At 36.9% G+C, this 18,218-nt stretch overlaps 2 protein-coding genes across 2 annotated transcripts in view; one reads left to right on the forward strand and one right to left on the reverse strand.

Moving 5' to 3' along the window:
* Positions 1–5,482, reverse strand: part of NVL (nuclear VCP like) — a 56,041-nt gene extending 50,559 nt beyond the window's left edge. Inside the window, exons 1-3 of the mRNA XM_015823979.1 lie at positions 5,083–5,482; positions 1,390–1,463; positions 703–755 (exon numbers count right to left, since the gene is read on the reverse strand). Coding sequence (XP_015679465.1) covers positions 703–755; positions 1,390–1,463; positions 5,083–5,148 — 193 coding nt within the window. The 5' untranslated portion in view covers positions 5,149–5,482. The remainder of the gene's footprint in view (positions 1–702; positions 756–1,389; positions 1,464–5,082) is intronic.
* A 161-nt stretch (positions 5,483–5,643) lies between these two features.
* Positions 5,644–14,596, forward strand: CNIH4 (cornichon family AMPA receptor auxiliary protein 4). Its single transcript, XM_015825060.1, has 5 exons — positions 5,644–5,779; positions 9,649–9,717; positions 11,554–11,666; positions 13,401–13,541; positions 13,954–14,596. Exons 1-5 carry the CDS (start codon positions 5,711–5,713, stop codon positions 13,979–13,981), a joined length of 420 nt encoding a protein of 139 aa, XP_015680546.1. The 5' UTR covers positions 5,644–5,710; the 3' UTR covers positions 13,982–14,596.
* Positions 14,597–18,218: the final 3,622 nt, after the last annotated feature.

An 18,218-nucleotide genomic window follows, 5' to 3' on the forward strand; every position in this document is an offset into this window, starting at 1 on the left:
CTTCCAAAAAATAGCGGACAAGCGGGGGGGGGGGGGTTAAGTAGTAAAAAAAGTAGACTGTACAGCTTTAGATTACGTACCATTTCATCATAAAGCTTTTGAATAAAAAAAATGTCCACTATTTTGTGAAAAAAAATAGTGAACATAATGTGAAAAAAGTGGACTGTCCACTCAAATAGTGGACACCTGGCAACCCTAGTTATGAATAGGTCTATTATTGTGTTTAATTTTGTTTAAATTTATGTTAAAGGGGAGTTAAAACGCATTATGGACTTGGTTATTTAAATAGTTGGTTAATGTTAGATAGATTTTATTATATTTGTAACCCTGTGTTCAGCTCTGGGAAGTGGGGGAGGGGGAGGGAGGGGTTTTGGGGTGGGTATGGGGGTTTATATTGTAATTTCTATAAAACTTTTAATAAAAAAAATAATAATAATAACTTGCTCATATATGAAACAAGAATCAAATTATATTTTGTACAGAATACAACCAACAGCCAGCACTAGACAGATTAGAGTATTCAAAGATATTGGTCTTAAATTAAGAACACAATCTAAAATATTAAAGCTAGCTGGTTCTTCTCACATGACCAAGTTCATATACACCTTCTTTCTTTCTCTTTCTCCAAGATATTTTACATTACTTACATAAGCTAGCTTGTATGGCCTAATTTCACTTCAAATACAATATTAACAAACATACCTTTCTCAACCTGTATTCTAAAGGCATTTCTTTTTCTTCGTCCATAATCAGCACTGAAAATCAATTTTAAAAGCCACAGTGAATATTTCTTTGTATACCTCATTTTCAATGTAGAAGCCTAATGCAAGCATCATAAGGAAAAGTACCCTAATGCATAATTACCAATGTCAGAGTAAAAAAAAAAGACCAATAAATACATTCAAATACATATTAGAATAAATATTATATTATACTGTGTAAATTATCCAGGTTTGGTCATCTGCAGCTTCTGCTTGAAGAGATTAGACTAATCCTAACATTAATCCTATGCTGAAAGAAGGACGTAAAGAACAAAAGACAATGCAAGAATTAATATATAAACATGGTATAGCAAGAATGGTTTTAAAGATATAGAGAGATGTAGTAAATAATTAGGGCTAGGGTTTTTGTTGTATTTCCCTTTCTCTTCTTTCATGCTTCTAATTTGTTTTGCTTGCTATTGATTCTTTATGTGCTTTGTATACTTATTCTTATCACTTATGTTTGTATATCTGTATTGATTTCATTCTTGCAGTACACAATGTAAGAAATAGAGAAGATCATTAAGCCCTTTACAAGTTTAATTATTATGCCATTTATTATTATACATGCACTACTCCACTGCCCCTTTCATAGAAAATGTAAAGTATTAAATCTCTTACTACTCACCTATATATTTTCCGTAGTTCTGCTGCTAGAATTTCAGTGTTAACGTACTGGCCACATTTATTACTGTTTAGATACTGTAATAAATATAACTAAGTTAGCATATTTAAAGATACATACAATTCTTTACAATATGAAAAATAATATTAGCATAAAATCATATGTGAACAATTTAAAATAGATGCAGCACTGCAAGTATCTACACTGGTTTTTAAAAGCAAAGAGATTAAAGTAGAATCTTAATTTACCAGATCCCCATTTAGCAGCTTTTGATTGCAAGATCAAGTTTTTGTCCAGATAATGGACTATTAAGTGTATATTAATTTTGCAACATTGTGAGAATTAAATTAAGCAAATAATATCAAATTGCCACAGACAACTTTTGCATGCAACGGTATTCAAGAATAACCAACAGCATTTTCTTCAAATGTTCCTTTATGAGTTTTCAAAGGCAAACCAGAATATTTAATTGTAAATAAATCTAGTGAAGGATGGCCATACTGATTTTTCTTTCTTTTCAAATTACTGAGCTCTCTGAGTGAGCAAACTAGTGGAATTTGGCAGGACAAGCAAGTGAACAAAGGAAGAGTAGGAAGAACAGAATGGAAGAATCAAGGTAGAGGAGACTGCTAACTGAATGATTCTGCTGTTTCCTAAGAGTTGTGAATGCACATTATGCTACTAAATGGTAACTGACTGGAGCATTGCTTGCTGTTGACCTAGTCGGGATATAGCATCAGAGGAGTATATATAAGGAATCAACCTCCTAGAGATGATCTAATAGGAAAGTGACTTTTGTTACTATTTGTTCATCAAAAGAACATGGAGATGGTAAAATAGAGTATAGGGGGGAAAAACCAGGAAGAACTGGAAGACTTAACGCAGGTAGGTAAGTGTGACATAGCAGGCATTACTGAAATTTGGTAGGATGAAAGTCAGAGGTGGGATCCAAGAACTAAAGAATATAATTTATTCAGAAATAAATAAAATAGTAGGAATGGCATTATATATGAAATGAATAGATGCATGTATTGAGTTACAACAGTAAGAATCCAGTCAAAAGATTCTGGTCAAAGATTTTAGTCCTTTCCTTGGGTAAGAATTCAAGTGGAAACAATAATCACATCCCCAAGAATAGTATCTTAATTTACTTGTGAAGCAAAAAAACTAAATCCAATACTATGGAATATGTAATCAACCTTCTACATTTTAATAATTCAAAAACCAATTTGCTGAAGTAATCTTCTGAAATTTAGTTACCTCAAGATATGTCACAGAACAATAACATTGTCAGGGATTAAGATAACACTATCCATTACTCATACATTGTGCTAAACCAATTTGTCAAATAAATAACAACTGATTGCGCTTCCACAAGATTAAAACCTAATTGTCCCCGTTTAGCGGCCATTCAAAGATATTGCACTGAAAAACTAACTTTACAAGTGTCTCAGTATCGTATCCCTATGGTCACATTATTGAGATTTGGTTGCTTTGTAACCAATGAGTAATTATGAGCATTGCAATATCCCATGGTCATGCGATCGAGATTTGGTTGCTTCATAAACAATAAGTGATTATGATTGTCACAGGTCCCTTGGCCATGGCTCACTTTTGACAAGCCGAGTCAAAAGAAAAGCTGGCAGTAAAATTGCAAATTAGGGTTATATAATATCTTGCTTAACAACTGTAGCAGAAATGAGACTGTAACTCCATCAGGGTCATATAATGTCTCACTCAATAACCATGTCACTTAGGAGTTGCCAGTCCCAATTGTAGGAGGACCACCCGTATTATGGCTATATTTCCATGATACACTTTGTCTTCTCCCCTCAAAAAGCTAAAGCTTTATATATTCTTTATCAAAATATCAAACCTGGAACTGATGCCATGTTGGCATTACATAAAGCAGAATTTATAATGAAGCCAAACACCAAATTTTTGACCTAGTCTAAGTGTTTGAGGAGTCTTGACTAATAGAGGATAGGGTTGCTGTTAACTGGTCATTAACCAGTCCTTTAACTTAATATGTACAAATAAGAGCAGCTCTTTCAAATCAACTCAACGCCCATCTTAGCCAGCATTTCATTTGTCATGGTTGCCAGAATAATACTTATGGAGTGCTCACAAATGGAATTTGGAAGCATGTTAACCCTACTCTGAGGAAGAATTAACAACCCATAATAAACCTATTTCTCATGGGTGTATTCAAACCCTTTAAAAGCCTTCCCAGTTTGGGAAACGTTTCAGATAGTCATTCACAGCTTGGTCGCCTTGCAACTTGACTTCTGCAAAGTGCTCTACCCTTGAAAACCATACAAATGCTTTGATCAGAATACGGCAGCACAAGCACTGATGGGGATGCTATGATATGCCCATGTAACATTTTTGCATTGTGAGCTGCACTGCTTGTCAGTTTGCTTTTAAGACAATTGAAAGTGCTAGTCATTATCGATAAAACTCAATACAGACACTCCTCTATTTATAACCATCCATTTAGTGATCATTCAAAGTTACAACAGCACTGAAAAAAGTGAATGATGACCATTTTTTTACTTACAACCACTGCAGCGTCCCTATGGTCATGTGATCAAATTCAGCTGCTTGGCAACTGGTTTATATTTATGATGGTTGCCATGTCCTGCAGTCATGCGATCACCTTTTGCAACTTTCTGACAAGCAAAGTCAACGGGAATGCCAGATTCGCTTAACAACCATGTTCCTACCTTAATAACAGTGATTCACTTAACAACTATGGCAAGTAAGGTCTAAAACAGTGGTTCTCAACCTATGGGTCGGGACCCCATTTGGGGTCGATCGACCATTTCACGGGGGTCGCCAAGCAAGGCTGTCCGCCATTTTTTTTGTCTGCCATTGTTTTCCCCTTTCCGGCGGGTGCCTTACCTCCCTTGGGCTGGGCCAGCTGGTGGTCGGCCTGCTCCGTCTCTGCCGCTTGCCAGCCACGCCTCGGCCGGCGCAGGGGGTGGAACCACGCATGCACGGCACTCCCGGGCAGGGAAAGTCCTCGACTTACGACCGGTTGGGTAGTCCTCGACTTACGACCGGTTTAGTTGAGGGGTTGGGGTCACGGCATTAAAAAGGTTGAGAACCACTGGTCTAAAATGAGGTAAAACTCACTTAACATAAATTTTGGGCTCAATTGTGGCTATAAGTCGAGCATACCATAAAGGTCCACTTACTTGAGGGATTCCTATCTCCTCTAAGCTTCCTTCCAGTAGGGTTGGCTTCAGGTTCTTTCGATTAAACAATGCCACGTATTGCGACCCCAGAAGTATACCTTGTCGCAGTGCTGGCCCTCTGGGATGACCGGGGGAGGGAGTCTCGCCTACAGGCATTTCGGAGGGCCTTGAAGGCCTGGCTCTTCACCCAGATCTTTGGCTCGGAAGGGCATGGCTGAGTTGCTGCCCGATTTTGTCATCCTTCCTCCCTTTTTTTTTTTATAACTATATTATTTTATAGTTTTCCGTGTTCTTTTGTGAACCGCCAACAGCACTGGGAGTCGGACGGTGTACAAATTAAACTAACGGTTACACTCACGAGGAAACTTCTTCATTTCGTGTCCTAAGCCCGCTATGGAAAAGAAGATGGGATTCAACCGTAACCTGCCTCTTATACAGGGGCGGCTGCTCATCACGACAAAGCCAAATAGGAACGGTACAAGAACGGCGAAATCACCTGTTTAACTCGCTGTTTCAGTCTGGGATCCCCTCCAAAAGGGTGATTTCCTCCCCGATTCCGCATCGCAGTTTCCCACGTGCAAATTCCTCCTTTCTTGCAGGCAAAGTTTTTCCGGACTAAAGTAGGACCCCAGCTAAGGCTGCCTTTAAAAAGCCTAAATGTACTGGCAGCAGCGAGGTTTTTCAGGCCGTCTCACTGACTAAACGATGGACTATGATTATCTAGGAGATAAATGGTCACGTTTCAGTACAGAGGGGTGGAAAAATAGGCAGCAGGCAATTCCTTCGTATTTCTACACAGGCACTTTCTTAGACGCCTAAAAAAAAAGAGTCTAAGTCACAGAAGCCCATGTTTTGTAGTTCTCTCGGATGTTCTTGTCCAGTTTACCCGTAATTTCTGTGGGTTTCGAGAGAACGGGCGCCTCCTTTAGACGCCTACAGAGGGACTTCAAGTCCCAGCGTGCCGTGCGAAGCAATCTTTTCCAAAGAAATGTATAATAGGGACAAATCACAGGAACTTGAAAGAAGAGGCGGAAGCTCTGCTCCGGCAGCCGCGAACGGACTAGAGAGGCGGGGCGCTGTACGGCGGCCGAGAGGACGGGCAGGGCGGCAATTTCCGCAGCACGATGGAGTCGATGGTGTTCATTTTTTCGCTCATTGATTGCTGCGCCCTGATTTTCCTTTCTGTTTACTTTGTATCCTCTTCATTGGTTTGGGCGAGGGGGGGCTGGGAGCCCGAAAGCGCTGGCGACCGCCTCTTCGGCTCTTTCCTCCGGTCTGCAGTTGAGGGGACTGGCTGAGGCGGGGGCGTTAATGGCGGTCTGGCTGGGGCAGGGGTAGCAGCGGCGGCGGCGGCGGCGTAAGAGCGCGGGGCCCAGCAGCAACGAGCGTTGGTTGGGGAAAGCGAGAGAGAAGCGGCTTTTCGAGGCTGAGCCTTAGGAGGCGCGATTGGAAGAAAGGTTGGGCTTCTCGGGGGGAGTGAGAGGAATCGAAGGCATGGCCAAGGGAAGGGAAGGCAGGATCTATCTCAGAGCTATACGGACTCTAAAGCAGTGGTTCTCAACCTTTTTAATGTCGCGACCCCAACCGGTCGTAAGTCGAGGACTAAACCGGTCATAAGTCGAGGACTACCCAACTGGTCGTAAGTCGAGGACTTTCCCTGCCCGGGAGCGCCACGCATGTGTGGTTCCGCCCCCTGCGCCGGCCGAGGCGTAGCTGGCAAGCGGCAGAGACGGAGCAGGCCGACCACCAGCTGGCCCAGCCCAAGGGAGGTAAGGCACCCACCGGAAAAGGGGGAAAAAAATAGCAGACAAAAAAAATGGCGGACAAAAAAAATGGCGGACAGCCTTGCTTGGCGACCCCCGTGAAATGGTCAATCGACCCCAAATGGGGTCCCGACCCACAGGTTGAGAACCACTGCTCTAAAGCATGCTTTCCCTATGTCCAGAACCTGCACAGGTTGGGCATGGCGTGTCCTGTTTCTTACTTAGCTAGATATCTTGTCAAAAATACAACTGCACCAGCCTTTTACAAATCCCCGTCCCCTAGCTATATTTTTTGCAGTGGGTTGATTACATGTTGTCGAGGTCTTGTAGAAGCAGGTTGAAAGCCTTGTATTCTGCATTGGTTGCAGCGGACAAGATGAACAAGAAGGACATTTTTTAGATTGGCTATAGAAGAAAGATACAGTGCTTCATTCTCTTTTGATAATTTGTTCACTAGATTGTTTGGTCTACCATTCAACTTTTCTGGTTACATTCTGTTTGGATATGGCAAAAAGCCTGGTTCCTGCTTAAATGTAAGACTTATCTCCAGTGTATGTAATACACCCTCCCGTCTTAAAGTTTGCACAAACCCCAGTTATTGTGATATTGTGTAATGCATTCTTTGGAGTGTAAAGCTTATTGCTTGGGGTCTGTTCTATTCAATGATACTTTTTAGTTTTCCACTTGAAACAACATATTTCCCCAAATTGACCTCTGTTGACCTGATTGTGACAGATTAATTAATATGGATTAAGATATGTAGAATTGCGATGAAGTTTCACAGTACTGATAGATGCGTGTGCTTAGAATTAAATCTGTACATTATGATCTTTTATCATTCTGACTATTGTATAAACACTTCGGTGGTTATTTCATATAGGATATACGAAGGGACAGTTTTTAAACATGTATTTTAGATACCTTTCCAAGCACTTAAATTATCCTGAAAATTATAAAACTTTTTTATGTTGTCATTAGAAATTTTCTAAAAGAAGCTCTTCAACAGATTTTTTTTAATTTCATGAATAAAATTTTGCTACAGTTTATTTGGGAATTAGAGGATTTTGTAAAACTTTAAAGAGCAACAAAAGGTTATTTATAGTATGTGGACTGGGCAGTCATAAAAATGTGGCATAATATGCAGGTAGGTTTATCCATTTGTATAAAAAATATATATTACATATATACCAACATACTGTACATGTAGCAAAATTTGATATGCCAAAATGTGTGCATCATTTCATCTGTGAGGCATAATACTATAAATACTATATAATACTGTAATATTATAATATAATATTCTTTTATAATACTATAAATGCAGTTCTAGGATGTATTAACAGAGGGATAGAATCAAGATCACATGAAATATTAGTAGAAGTAATTTAGTAATAAGGAAAATTTTCCTGACAGAACAATTAATTAGTGGAACAACTTGCTTCCAGAAGTTATGGGTGCTCCAACATTGGAGGTTTTTAAGAAGAGACTGGACAACCATTTGTCTGAAATGGTAGAGTCTCCTGCTTGATCAGGCGGTTGGACTAGATGACCTCTAAAGTCCCTTCCAGCTCTATTATTCTGTTAAATAAGTCTTACACCAATTGACTTTGGTCTTGGGCAGCATATTTGATGGTGGCTTGTGTTAGGCTCCTGTTCCAAAATTTTAAAAGGATATCTCTGCTGTTGCTCAACATAAAATTCTAATGACCTGATATCTATGTATCAGAAAACCATAATTTCTTATGGAAATGGATGATAAGCCTACATATTACGTCACATTTTTTATGAACGCCCAGTCCACATTTTGCCCTGAAGTTTAAACCTTAGAATTTTTTGCTTTCAACAAATGTTTCTTTGAACAATGAGTATCCAACAGTGGGTTCAAATTGTGCTTGTTAGATTTTAAATAGCTCAGGTTCTCCAAATTCAGACATTAGCAAATTCTGGTTACTTTAAATCAGCGGTTCTCAACCTATGGGTCGCGACCCCATTTGGGGTCGATCAACCATTTCACGGGGGTCGCCAAGCAAGGCTGTCCGCCATTTTTTTTCCCCTTTTCCGGCGGGTGCCTTACCTCCCTTGAGCTGGGCCAGCTGGTGGTCGGCCTGCTCCGTCTCTGCCACTTGCCAGCTACGCCTCGGCCGGCGCAGGGGGCGGAACCACGCATGCGCGGCGCTCCCGGGCAGGGAAAGTCCTCGACTTACGACCGGTTGGGTAGTCCTTGACTTACGACCGGTTTAGTCCTCGACTTACGACCGGTTTAGTCCTCGACTTACGACCGGTTTAGTCCTCGACTTACGACCGGTTGGGGGTCGCGGCATTAAAAAGGTTGAGAACCACTGCTTTAAATCTTGAAGTAAATGTTTTAACTTTTTACTGCACAGCCAGTTGGCAATTGACTTCCCAGTGCAATTCAAGATACGGTTATCTATCAACCCCTGTATGGCATGGAACCTGGATATCTGAGGGACTGCTTATCTTCAATCGTTTCTACCCATAAAATATGTCCCAGCAGAGTGGGTGCACTCTATTAAGGGGACTGAGGAAGTGTACCTTCTCTATCATAGCCCCCCCTGTCTGAAACAGCAGCCCCTCAGAGGACGGCATCCTCCCTTAAGGTTCTGAAAAGCTCTTAAAATCTGGCTTTGGTCCCAGGCCTGGGATTAATGTGTTGTATTGGGTGGGTGTGTTTTGATTTGTGTCATTTTTAGATTGTTTTAGTCCAGGCTGTGTGGTAGATTCCCCCACCCCACACCCCACACCGGTTTTTATGAGGGCAATTGGTTTTGTACCCTCTTCAGAGTCCATTGGAGTTGGGTGGCTATAATAAACTAAAATAAATACATGATGAAAAGAAGGGGGGAGAATTTGAACTCAAATATTCGTATTGATAATGGGAAACTTGCCTTAATGGGGGAGGGGCAACGTCTGAATCAGATCAGTAAGTGACTGTGCTTTTGCGCCAGCAGAAGTTCTACCATACTTACTCAAATTTTAAAGTCACAAAACAAGCTGCTTGGGAAATGAGTGAACAGCTACATCTATATTGTGCATATTCCAGTTTGGAATTTGGGTGGCATTGAATGAAGTCACAGGTAGCAGGGGTATGGATTCTGCTGTTGTCTATATCTTTTGCAAAATGCTTTCTTTCTGGAAGTCCTAAGCTGGAGGCCTGCTTGCTGAGTTTTATACAAAATCTCCTTATGGTGCTATTTACAATTTGCACAAATAGTTTAATTCTTATTTAGAAGAGGCAGGGGTATAGCTGACATAATAGTTGTTCTTATCTTGATCATCAGATAATTACACTATCAGATTTGGAATGTGATTACATTAATGCCAGATCTTGCTGCTCAAAACTAAATAAAGTAAGTTGTTTTTCTTTCTCTCTTTAATTATTTTAAATGTTGTATTATTGTTAATACAGTAATGTAGTAAATGCAATTTTTTTTACAAATATTGTACTATTGGCCTCAACTGTAAAATGTATGTTGCCAGAGAATGGCTTCTATATTAGTTACTGATTTGAGGGATATTTTAGTTTTCTCCAGGGGGCTCTGTTTTGTTTAGTAAGTAGAATATGCAAACCAACATAGTCCAATGATAGGTTCTTTGGGGACATTGGCAATTCCTATTTCTAGGCATATAAGAATATATATAGACTGTAGTTCTAGTACCATCTGAGAATAACTACTGTTATACTCAGTAAGATTGGCAAGCATAGGACTACTCTGATGGGAGTTGGAAGGCATATTGTGATTATATGTAATTCATAAACTCACTAAAGAGTGCTTTGGACAATGTCTTTCTAGAGCAGTAGTAGTTAATGTCTTTCTAGAGCAGTAGTAGTTAAGTTAGTTTCTTCAGAGATTTTGTATTAACCCATCAGCTTCATTACCAAAATATTGCGGAACTTGTAGTTCAAATTTATATCCAGCATTAGATTGTTTGCACTGTTTTAAGTTTTCAAAAAATATTATCTCCTTTCTGCAGGTGGTCCTTGACTGACAGCCATTTGTTTAGCGATTGTTCTAAGTTATAATGGCACTAAAAACAGTGACTTTCAACCTGTCCTTGCACTTATGATAGTTGCAGCATCCTCATGGTCATGATTAAAATTTGGGCACTTGGCAAATGGCATGTACTTACAACAGTTGTAGCATCCCGGGAGTAATGTGATCACCATTCCCAGCTGGATTCTGACAAAGTTAATGGAGGAAGCCAGATTTGCTTAACAACTGCATAATTTAACAACCATGGCAAAAAGTTCATAAAATTGGGTGCTACTTACTTTAACCACTTTACTTAGTCTTAAATCAAGGACTGCCTGTATTGTTAATTCAGAGAGGGACAACAGTGAACCTAGAATTGCTTCCTTAGCATAGTTTTCTTAATACAAAAAACAAGAAATAATCTTGGAGGCCTAATACTAGAATCTGAATTGTCTGCATAATAGTATTAGATTTTCAGACCAGCCTCTATTTATTCCCCTATCTCATTTTTTTCCCTTCAGTGTTTCATATACTTTGCTGAATGCTGACTATGTATAATCTTCTCCTCTTGCAGCATCCCAGTGTTTTATGTGTAGCTTGCTCTCAGAAGATATTCTTTTCTGCTTGCCTTTCCCTATTCTTATCTACTAGTTTATCGTCAGTCACATTTGAATTGTCTGGAATAAGAAATCTTTATAAATTATTTTATTTAACCTTGTGCGGATTAGAATCCATTGCTAGCCTATGCCAAATGTCTATACTCACCCTTTTTATAGTACCATCTTGACGCAAGATTTCAGATTGATGGGTAGCAAATTCTCAATCATGAAAAATAAAGCTAATTTGAAAATTAGGTTGAAATACATAAACCTGGTACTAGCATTTTGGTTTATCCAGAACTGTTGAATATATAGGATTTAACTCGAAACTGTTGCTTGCTCGTATTCCTTATTGATATTAGAAATGCTGATCAGGTTCTCGTAAAGTATTTCAAAATTTCTGATGGTATCCTAGAAAGAAATCCTTATTTTGTAAATTGCTGCTTTGTAATTACATTTACAATTTATATCTGAAACATCTGGTAGAGATCAATTACTGATTCTTTTTAATGAAATAACAGTTTTGCAGCCCTTGTCAACTTGCTGGTAGAAGCTTCCTGCAGAATCTTTATAACGGTTTTTACCTTTTAAATTGTTTTAAAAATCTTTCTAGTGGGTGATCCCTGAATTGATCGGCCATACCATTGTCACTGTATTAATGCTTATTTCACTGCACTGGTTCATCTTCCTTCTCAATTTTCCTGTGGCAACGTGGAACATATACAGGTAAGACCATTATTTTGGTGACTTAAGAATTACATGATGTTGCTCATATTGTTTTTCTTTTAATGAATATTTTTATAAACTCTGCCTTCTTCAATCACTTACTAGTCCAGCCATGTCAGCAGGAAGTGAGAGAAACGTAATTATTACTTTTCCTTTCTCATTGGATTTCAGCACAAATTTTGAATAACACCAACAATAGATATACTAGACTTTCCTTTTCACAAGTATATGGGCATATTCTCACTACATTGTTGTTAAAAGTGTTAAGTTTAAAAACTGACTTTGAGCATGATCATGTGAAAATCTAATCATCATTAATCTTACTCAAAACTCATTTTTCACCCCATCCTGAGAAGTAAATAGTATAAAGCCACGTTTGTACTTTGCCAGGAGCAAGCATCATTATTTGCTGGTGCAAAAAATACCTAGTAATGTAGTAATTAGAAGTTAAGCATTGAACCAGTACTGGAAATATTTAGATTCAGCTCTGCTTAGCTGTAAAAGTTACTGGAAGATCGTGAACCAGTCTCTCATCTCAACCTCGTTCATAGAGTGGTTTTGGATGGTAAAAACAATCCTGGGAAGGCAGGATATATGTAAATCTAACGAAGTACATATATATATCTTGAATGTTCAGATGGCATGAACAAGTACTTTTGGAATTTTATCAACTTTGCTTTCACCTAAAGGAAAAAAGAAGAAAATTGAATTCCTTTTAAGAGTTTGTTTGCAAATTACAGCCCAGGCTTAAATTTGCCTCTAATAAATATACTTATTTTTATTTTTCAATTTTGGCAATACTTCAAATTTAGGATTTATATAAGATGCATTAAGGTCTCATGTATGTAGCCTCATAATAATGCTTGAGTATAGCACTTTTGAAGCAAATCAAGGTATTATTAATTTCTTTGATGTGGGTGTCCTGGAAGAAAAAAAATGTAATATTTCTACTTTGAATTGACTGGGCTGAGTCATTTTACATTTAGTAAGCAAATAAAAAAGCATAGGATATTGTTTTAAGTATCTCAAGTTTTTTATGCATATATTTATTTCTAATGCAATATATTGAACAGAAAGTCAGTCATTTAAATGTATAATTTGTTTAATAAGTCAAATATTTTAACAAATTTTATGCTAATGAGCTCACCATTTCTAAACAGTGCCCAAGCTTTAAAAGATTATTTTAAGATTGATTGAAAACTGCATGTTAATTTTAACATGGCAAATTCAGACATTCATATATATTGGAGAAAACAGAGGCTGGCATCAGATTTGAAAGATCTTTTGATTAATGCCAGTAATGCACCTCCACTGCACAAAGGCATTTGTCTGTCCTGCTATTTACGGCTTCAAAGGCTTGGCAGACACGTATTGAACAGTTTTGGGATACATGTTGAGTACAAAGGAAGTTGCAAAAGCAGGGTGTATTTGAGTAATGCTAGATGGAGCCCTGCAGAAATTGCTGAAAAATGCAGAAAAGAAGCGATTTCTCCTAGCATTGCTGCTACTGGAATTTAAAACTTTTCAAATGAAGCTCAAATGATCTATTTTTGTTTCATTCTTCTGAAACCCTTATGCAACACTTTTAACATTATGATGTATTGTTGGAAAGAACTCAGCCACCAATTCAGTTCACTTTATTTTGCATGTTTTGTCTTTTTTGATACGGAGATCATTAATCTATTGGGCTGGCACACAATTGGTAATGAAACAATTTTCCTGAAACCATTTCAGGTGTATTATGGTTCCCAGTGGAAACATGGGAGTATTTGACCCTACAGAAATCCATAACAGAGGGCAGCTAAAATCACACATGAAGGAGGCTATGATAAAGCTTGGTTTTCATCTCCTTTGTTTCTTCATGTATCTTTACAGGTAGGTTTCAAAGCTTGCATTTTGAGATTAGTAAAGCTATTCTTAAGATTCCTATTAGAATAGTTTGTTATAATTTTAATGTGGTTTAACTCTTTGGAAGAGCCTTAGTGGAAGCAATGTTATTTTTTATCATTGCAGTGTAGTATAAAATATCCCAAACTGTTAACTTTCTGTTTAGGCTACATTTTCTGCATCTGATGGGGATACTTTTTTAAACTACGAAATCTAATTGATTATATGCCACTTTACTTCAATAGGAACTGTAGTTTCATAGATTTTGAATTTTATTAAAAATACTCTTTTCTGTCCCTTTAGAAGCAGTGATAGTTTTGCTGACATAAATTTCAAAGAGCAATCAGTTTATTTCAAGCTTTACACCTTTTGACACGGTCTGTCTTTTCACTTTTTATAGTATGATCCTGGCTTTAATAAATGACTGAAACTGAAGTGGCAGTATTATGGTTGCCAAATTGATGTTACTCCATTGAAATACTATGAAGCCATGAGCAACTCTCAAGAAAATCAAGACCAGTGATGTCATGCAGTATATTTTTTCCTCTTTGAACAAAACATATTTTTGCTGTATTTTTAACATATAAAATATTTTAGAAACTACAATACTATGTTTTTGCAACTATTGTTTTGTTCTTACTCAAATCCATTTTCTTACTGTATTTAATTCTTATGTAATGTAAAGATTTTGCAAGAATACTGGTTACCCAATGCAGCAGATTCACGTATTAGAGTGAAGCAACAGGTATAACAGTTTCATTGAAGAAGGTTTTATCATATAAAAGGAAGCTTACCAGAGATGAATGACCAATGTTTTCTTTCCTATAGGCAACATTTTAAATATAGTTCATTTATGTGTTTAAACTGAAGGCTGAAGTATGTTCAATGGCCAAACATTTGTCAGTTCAGTGTTACCCTCCACGTGCACAACCAGTGTGCTTCTATTTAGACTGTTGAAGTTCACTTCTAACATTCAGGTCACACATAGCTGCTATAATACTTTGTGAAATGATTTTTCAAACACCCTTTTTTAATATATGAATATATTTTGCAGACAGTATATATATTCATAGTTTGCATGTATTATAATGGTAGTAGCCCACATCCAAATTGAAGCTGTGCGTTATATCTGCAATCCCATTTGCTGTTGGGACACTTGGTACTAATCAATTCAATAGAGTTTGCAATCTCAAACTACAGCCTATAGCCACTGGTTCAATAAACAGCCTGATTTTGCTTGCCTGTTAGGCTACAAAAGATAGATAGCAGCTGTCTTAAGATTTATGGGGATGGCTTTGTGCTCCAAGTGAGTAACTCATGTTCAGTCTGAGCAGTATGGGATCCGTTCTCACAAGAATTCTTCCTGGATATTCATGGGTTGAGCAGTTGTATGATCATATGTGTATGTATATATCTTAGAAAAGAAAGGAACTTTTGTTCCTTTCTAGTATGAAATAGAAGTCAAAGCTTATGAAGCTAAGAACTACTAATCAAATCCAGTTATTTATTTTGTTTATTGAACTGGAAAGAGGGAATACAAATATTTGTTAAGTGCTGTGCACCAACATGGAAAAGTTTAATTAAAAAAACTCCAATAGACAATCAGGAATTAACGTAGCTTGAATTGAACGATTTAAGATATGTTTAATATACTACATATTTATAAAATAAAAAATTAATGTGCCCCATAAATAATTAGTAAAACTAGTGAAAATAAATACGGAGCCCCAAAATTCATGTTTTAATGTCAGAAAAGAAATTTAAACTACTTAATATAATTCAAGAGGAAAGTAACAAAATCCAGAAAATTTAATAACGCAATCCTTTGAAACATTTAATATCAGTCCATAGCAAATAGTCATTACATACCAAAAGCTCTAAGTGTTAACTAGTTCCACCACAACTCCATATAAATCTTGACAATTTAGAAATTTGAGAACAGTAAAAGTTCTTTTCTTGATCTCTACAGCTTGGTTTGTAAATACACACATACGTTTGAGAATGTTTCTTCCTCTTACATTTTTGGAGCCAATAGCTTTTTCCATCTGTGCCAGTAAGTGTTAAGAATCAAATCTAGTACACTTATTTTTAACAATGAAACACTTAAAAAATGGGGCACACTGTACTTCAAATTTATAAAAATATATTTGTATTAACCAAATCTTAATGTTAGAGGACAAGACAAATACACACAACATGACTTAAAATTATTCAGTAAAACATGACATGTACCTAGTTGGTTCCATGACTGATTCTGTTTTACACACACATTCATACCATACACACTTTGCTGAATCCAACTATATGAAGTCAGCAAGTAGCAAACAGGTTTCTAGTTTGTGTTCCAGCAACAAGAGCAGCTATTGCAGACAACACTGCATACATCAATTAAGTCCTCCCTATTCCAGAATGTTTCCAAAATTATAATTATCTGTCATAAGAGTGGTTTTTTGTATGGCAGCTGAAAATGGATGCAAGCCAATGCAAGATATATATATATAGATATAGATATAAATATATCTACATATATGGAGTATTAACGATACATGGTTAGTAATTTATCTGAAATGCATCAATCCGAGGCAACTTGTGTGCTTTGGGGTACAGATAAAGGGAACCAAATCTTACTGAAAATTGGTTTATTTTCCCCTTCTGCCCAAATTACAAATTAAGACATTCTTCTGCTGTTAAAAAGGTTACTAATTCTCCTTTCCCTAATATATTGCCAGCATAAAATTAGTACGAGAAATAATTTTAAGCCATTTTAAAAGGGTGGGAGATTTTTGTAGTTAACATGGCACTAAACACCTAGCATTATTTAAATGTCATTCAACAATACCAGTTTGGAAGTCAGAATGAAATTATTGGGAAAAAATTGGGTAGTTTTCTACCTGTGACTCCATATTAACTTTTTCTTGTGTTCCCCTCATTTCAAAACTGAGAAAAGCTAGCTACACATTTACAAGGCTATTTATGGGTTACATAAAAATTAAATTCCTTTTCCTCTTTTGTGCTATTTTTAAAGTGACTTACCTGATAAAGATGAGAAGCATTGTGGCAAGATAATTTATGGTTGGCATGCCTAGTTTGGAATTGATGGTCAAAATGCTAACATGTTTTCATTGATCATCTCTGTTGTATGAACAATTAATGATTGCTCTAGAATTTACAGCTGAGATTGGGAAATATCTACTGTATGAAAATGAGAATATTGCAGATACGCCTCTTCCATATCTTTTTATAATGGTGAATTTAGTTTTTAGTTTATATGAAAAGTGACACAGATGCTTTCCAATCTACATTCCAGAAAACACTGTTTTGTCCACTTACAAAAAGTCCTAGCAGTGTTAACACTGTGGGACAATTTGTCTCACAATGTAGTCATAGGAAGTTCAGCCTGGCAACAAATGTTAATTCTACATCTGGAGCAGCTACTTAAGAACTGCATAGCTTCTGAAATGCTTTCACAAGTATTTTTTTTAATTCCTTAGAAGAAAACTCAGTGCTTTTAACTTAGTTTCCCTTTAGTGTTATATTTCAAAGAAGGGTAAATTATAGGTTCAAACATGTTCATTAAAGTCTATGCATGAAATTTTATTTGCAAGCACCAGATTGCTTTGAATAACCTGAAGAAATTAAATTATGCAAGCCGTTTCAGGTTCAGCCACTCTTACTTTTTGCTCTAATCTCCTAAAATAGTTTTGAGTTAATATGCAATTTTAGTGCCAGTACCATGTTGGTTATAGAGATGTAAAGCATTTCAAGATGTTGAATGGGAGTATCTGCAAGTATCTGTAATAAATAAGAATTACAGAAGCTCAAAAATAACTATTAAGCAATTTCAAATAAAAGAACTTAATGTCAAATGAACAGAATATATATATGAATTGACTACAGCAAACAGAAAGAAACACTACGGCATAAAATGAGCTGAAATAAAATGAGTTCAATCTATTAGAGAACATAAGAGGAAAGCAATATTACTTTAAAAGACTTCTGTAAGCCTGGTCTTCTAAGACAGTTTTTGTCATTTGAATTATAAAAAATAAGTTATTACATTAAGTAATTGGAGTACCAGCTTTCCTAATTTGACAGTATTTAAAGAAATTTTGTGAGACATAACTGATTAAATCAAATGCTATGAAGCACATGTTAAATCTGAGTTATGAAATACACTGAAGTGCACTGACTGTGATTGCTTATCACAGAATCTGAGTATGAAAGATCATGCTTAAGCTCAAGCAATGTACGTTTTCTTCCAAATATGGGACTTTCCTCCCAAAATTAAAGAGCTTTCCATTTATTTTAGCTTGATTGGGCTTGGTTTTTTTCCCATAAGATTTGTTGTTATTTCATTGTTACACAGAGGTGTGTCTTTCCATCTTTTAATTTAGAACAGTTACTCAGGGCAAACACCAGGCCATTTGGGAGGGCGGGGGGGCGGGGACGGGTTGCATAAAAAAACTAAAGACAACAACCCATTCCTAACATCAAACTATTAACAAGCATCCCCTGAGAAAACAATTACGGGGTGAACATTATGTGGAACATTTGTATAATGTACATATTTAAATTCACAAAGTCAATCCACTAATTTTGGGAAATGATCCTAAAATATTACTCCATCCCCATTTTAGTTTTTAATGTTTCAAATAAGAATCATTG

Source organism: Protobothrops mucrosquamatus, unplaced genomic scaffold (assembly GCF_001527695.2).
Source record: "Protobothrops mucrosquamatus isolate PMUCROS unplaced genomic scaffold, P.Mucros_1.0 scaffold_3, whole genome shotgun sequence".
Lineage (NCBI taxonomy): Eukaryota > Metazoa > Chordata > Lepidosauria > Squamata > Viperidae > Protobothrops > Protobothrops mucrosquamatus.

What these genes read in the sequence shown, in the direction of transcription:
- CNIH4 (XM_015825060.1), top strand. Translation starts at nt 5,711, where the DNA reads ATGGAGTCGATGGTGTTCATTTTTTCGCTCATTGATTGCTGCGCCCTG. An exon ending in GCAACGTGGAACATATACAG is followed by an intron (nt 11,667 to 13,400) that starts GTAAGACCATTA and finishes AAACCATTTCAG; the next exon opens with GTGTATTATGGTTCCCAGTG. An exon ending in TTCTTCATGTATCTTTACAG is followed by an intron (nt 13,542 to 13,953) that starts GTAGGTTTCAAA and finishes CACTTTTTATAG; the next exon opens with TATGATCCTGGCTTTAATAA.